Genomic DNA, 5,000 nt, shown 5'->3' with positions numbered 1-5,000 from the left:
CCAGTGCAGAAGTGTCTTTGAAGGGCTGAGTTTTCCTCCCTGAGTTGACTGGGTCAGGAGAGGAGGGCACGCAAGAGCCCAGTAAATTACGTCCCTAAAGGCCCAACGTGCCTACAGAATACTACTCAGAGAGGGCTGCCAGCATGTGTGTGTGTGTGTCTGTGTGTGTGTGTGTGTGTGTGTGTGTGTGCATATGCACGCCTGTGTGTGGGTGAGTTTGTGAGTTTGCACCATATGAACGTGTGTGTGTGTGTGTGTGTGTGTGTGTGTGTGTGTGCTCTTGTGCGACTGTATTCTTTTCATTAGCATTTCATGTGGGAATATTTAATAAAATCACCACTTCAGAGCACAATATGCTCTTAGCAGCCCCCTAAATGATGGATGCAGGGCAGAACTGCTGCTGTAGGCACTATCTGCTCAGGCCCTGCACAAATCACGTTACGCCATCACTGCCACATACACACGGTGGGGTTGTGTGTGTGTGTGTGTGTGAGGCCTGGCCTTGCAGAGCAAACTCATCGCTACACACGCGGGTTGTGTGTGAGGCCTCGGCTTTCAGGACAAACTCACATTCATTACATGTACTGTAGCTGGTTCGCATTCATTTGTTTGGAAGATCATCATCTTTGCAAATGTATGTATGTATGTGTGTATGTATGTTTGTATATATGTATGTATGTATGTATGTACAGTATGTATGCATGTATGTTTGTATGTATGAACAAGTCTGCCTTTCCCCCCCAACATTCAAATATAGTTTAAAAACTATTAGTTACGTACAAAAGACTAATGAGCTGATGATTGAGAGATATGAATCGTAGAACTTTCATAAAGCACGTGCATGCGTCACCTGAGCTTCCGAACCAGGAGCAGATCCTTAATTTACCACCATGTGGACGAGACCGGTTCTAAAGCAGTTAACACCCTCAGAACCAGAACCTCCAGACCCAGAGGAGTCCAATTTAATCCAGACATAAGCGTGGCATCCGCCTTCAACTCAGCAGACCGTTCAGAAGATCACACAGCACTACCAGACATACTGTAAGCATGGCATCCGTCCTCAACTCAGCAGACCGTTCAGAAGATCACACAGCACTACCAGACGCTCCTGCTGAAGGCTGCTTGGAGCAAATGGCCCCCACAGTGCTAAAGACTTCAATAGAGACGTCCACCCTTATTCCCACTCTCTCTCTCTTAAATGGCCCCCCCAGTGCTAAAGACTTCAATAGAGACGTCCACCCGTATTCCCACTCTCTCTGACAATGGAACAGCTAACCTCCCCAGGTCTTCCACCTGTCTAACGTCTCTCTCTACCCACCAGAGATGCTGTCTCTCTCTCTACCCACCAGAGATGCTGTCTCTCTCTCTACCCACTCAGAGATGCTGTCTCTCTCTCTACCCACCAGAGATGCTGTCTCTCTCTCTACCCACTCAGAGATGCTGTCTCTCTCTCTACCCACTCAGAGATGCTGTCTCTCTCTCTACCCTCTCAGGGATGCTGTCTCTCTCTCTACCCACTCAGAGATGCTGTCTCTCTCTCTACCCTCTCAGAGATGCTGTCTCTCTCTCTACCCACTCAGAGATGCTGTCTCTCTCTCTACCCACTCAGAGATGCTGTCTCTCTCTCTACCCTCTCAGAGATGCTGTCTCTCTACCCACCAGGGATGCTGTCTCTCTCTCTACCCACTCAGAGATGCTGTCTCTCTCTCTACCCACCAGAGATGCTGTCTCTATCTCTACCCACAGAGATGCTGTCTCTCTATCTACCCATTCAGAGATGCTGTCTCTCTCTCTACCCACTCAGAGATGCTGTCTCTCTACCCACCAGAGATGCTGTCTCTCTCTCTACCCACCAGGGATGCTGTCTCTCTCTCTACCCTCTCAGAGGTGCTGTCTCTCTCTCTCTCTCTGGTGCGAAATATATATATATATCTTCATTTCCCCTCCTGCTTTAATATGTCCACTGCCTCTCTCTGTCTCTCTCTCTCTGTCTCTCTTTTCTTTCTGTCAGACTCTGAAAAGTCTGCTTCCTCTCTCTCTCTCTCTCTCTCTCTCTCTCTCTCTCTCATCATCGTGGTTTGAAACACCTCACACACACACACACACACACACACACCCTTGTCGTTTGTCGTCTCTTCCCTCTCTGGGGACACATCTGTCCTGCCTGTCCTTCAGAACACATCTGCAGCTCAGTAACACACACACACACACACACACATACACACACACACACACACACACACACACACACACACACACGAGCGCTATCTGCTACCCCCTCCTCTCGTTTCAAAAGAGGGGCAAGTTTAGACACAAGGTCAAAGGGAGACACACACAGATAGATGGACCCAATCAGCACCTAGCGATAGCACTCAAATTAGCACCACCGGTGTTATAATTACAGCACTGAACTTCAAACTGCGTCTGGCAGTGTGTGTGTGTGTGTGTGTGTGTGTGTGTGTGTGTGTTTGTGTGTGTGTGTGCGTCTGGCCAACAAACTAATTATCAGGCTATGCATACTTCTTAAAGATGGCATTCTCCTTCCATATGACAGACAAGAGGTTCCCAGAGTAGTCCTGTGTGTGTGTGTGTGTGTGTGAGTGTGTGCAATGTATGTATGTAAGTATGTGTGCATGTGTGAGTGAGAGAATGCAATGTTTGTATGCATGTGTGTGTGTTTGTGTGTGTGTATGTGTTTGTTGGTGTGTGTGTGTGTGTGTGTGTGTGTGTGTGTGTGCTTGCTGAAACCCAAGCACCCTGTTTACCCTGCTCTGTGGCGTCTGGTGATAAACCATTTGCATGTTTTCCACCCCCTCTCCACCCCACACACCTCCCAACACACACACACACACACACACCCTTCATAACTCTGACGTTATTAATTAATTTTAGCCGAGGCCCTTGTCTCATGTCCCCTCTGTTCCACTCTGCTCGGCCTTTCCACACACCGTGTGTGTGTGTGTTGCGTGTGAGCAGCATGCTGGGCGCTGGGTGTGTGTGTGTGTGTGTGTGTGTGTGTGTGTGTGTGTTGCGTGTGAGCAGCATGCTGGGTGCTGGGTGCGGGCCGCTCGGCTGATTTGTGGCGCTGGCTGGTTCTATTTAGGGAGGGGGGGGGGTATTCTGGGCCGGTGGCGATGAGGCAAGCGTCCCGTCCGAGGCCTGGGCAGGAGTGGGGAGACCAGGGGGGAGGAGGCCTGGGCAGGAGAGTGTGTGTGTGTGTGTGTGTGTGTGTGTGTGTGTGTGTGTGTGTGTGTGTGTGTGTGTGTGTGTGTGTGTGTGTGTGTGTGTGGAGAGATCAGGGGGGAGGAGGCCTGGGCAGGAGTGTGTGTGTGTGTGTGTGTGTGTGTGTGTGTGTGTGTGTGTGTGGGGAGATCAGGGGGGAGGAGGCCTGGGCAGGAGTGTGTGTGTGTGTGTGTGTGTGTGTGTGTGTGTGTGTGGGGAGATCAGGGGGGAGTTTCCTTACCTTCTATGGAGGGAGCCTGATCCTGCGCCGCATACAGCATCTCTTTGAAGGCCTGCAGGGAGGAAATAGAAAATGTTGAATGACATCACACACACACACACACACATGCGTGAGCCGTGATTCAGCGTTGGGCGGTCGTGATAGCATCGGTTTCCAAAGTGCGTCTGCAGAACACATTCCTTACGCAGTGTTTACCGTAACGTCATCTACTGAGAAGCCAAACACTCATCTTAAAGGGGGGGACTACAGAGAGCTTTTAGGAAAACACAGACACACACATACACAGACAGACACAGACACAGACACACGCACAGACACAGACAGACACAGACACAGACACAGACACACGCACACACACAGACAGACACAGACACAGACACAGACACAGACACAGACACACACTTGCTTTTATCAAGGCATCTCTCACAGATCATGGTGACTGGACTACAAGAATTTCCTGTGTATTAGCCGCACTGTGTATAAACCGCTGGACAGTGTTTCATGCATATTAAAAATAACAAAAATAAAACCCCAAAATAAAACCCATGTATTAACCACCACAGTGTATTACAGCAACTGCAGTGCTCAACATCCAAATGATTCTGTATTTACACACTGGCAAGAATATTGGTGATTTCCTAATCACATCAATCCCATTAGGCACTGATCATGGGGGTCATCTAATCAGTGACCTTGACCTTGAAGGTCAAATGCAACATTCAGAGTCAAAGCTGAAATCTCAGAGATCGACTCTTGGTCGGAAGAAGCGCCTTCCATTCAATAACACCCTGAAAAGGTGAAATTCACAACTCACTTATGCCAGCTTTTGAACCATTTAATAATACTAATGTCATTTAATAATACTAATGTTATTTCATAATAATAATAATGTCAATTTGCGAACATGGTCATATGCTGACATGCCACCACTTGCTCTGTTGCTCTAGGAATATATATATATATATTTAAAACGTCGCTCTGTTGCTCATATGTATATATATATATATGAAATGTAATATTACATCCTTCTCACTCTTCCAATAAACATGTGCTGCATGTGCTTATTCTCCATGTTGAAGGACCAAGAACAATAACTATGCTTATTCTCAATGATAGTGCATACTGTATGCCCAAGAACAATAACTATGCTTATTCTCAATGATAAAAGTGCATATGCCCAATAACAATAACTATGCTTATTCTCAATGGAAAAAGGACATATTTCCACACAAAGAACAATAACTACTGTATGTACAGTACGTATGTAAGTACATATTTTCGTAAACTAAGGTTTTAAATCCAGGTGTATACTCAATTCCAAAGACCTGCACGTCCATGCTGGATTAATGATAGTATCTGCGTGTTTATGGGACACTGAAAATGGGCTTCAATGGACCTGCAGAGCAAATCCCAAATTAGCCAGAGCTGGTGTGTGTGTGTGTGTGTGTGTCCCCGGCTACCTCAGAGCTGGTGTGTGTCCCCGGCTACCTCATAGGGCCTGATATGTGCAAATGCAGCAGATCTGAGCAAAGCTCTG

The 5,000-nt window shown here is 47.4% G+C and overlaps 1 protein-coding gene across 1 annotated transcript in view; it reads right to left on the bottom strand.

The window, feature by feature from the left end:
- The window catches only part of xpr1a (xenotropic and polytropic retrovirus receptor 1a), an 82,626-nt gene that overhangs the window by 70,695 nt on the left and 6,931 nt on the right, over positions 1-5,000 (bottom strand). Inside the window, exon 2 of the mRNA XM_062556349.1 lies at positions 3,464-3,515. Within this exon, the coding sequence (XP_062412333.1) occupies positions 3,464-3,515 (52 nt within the window). The remainder of the gene's footprint in view (positions 1-3,463; positions 3,516-5,000) is intronic.

The sequence above is a fragment of the Sardina pilchardus genome, chromosome 15, assembly GCF_963854185.1.
Source record: "Sardina pilchardus chromosome 15, fSarPil1.1, whole genome shotgun sequence".
Classification (NCBI taxonomy): domain Eukaryota; kingdom Metazoa; phylum Chordata; class Actinopteri; order Clupeiformes; family Clupeidae; genus Sardina; species Sardina pilchardus.
Note: the sequence above shows the minus strand (reverse complement) of the source record. Positions and strands in the feature narration are given on the sequence as shown.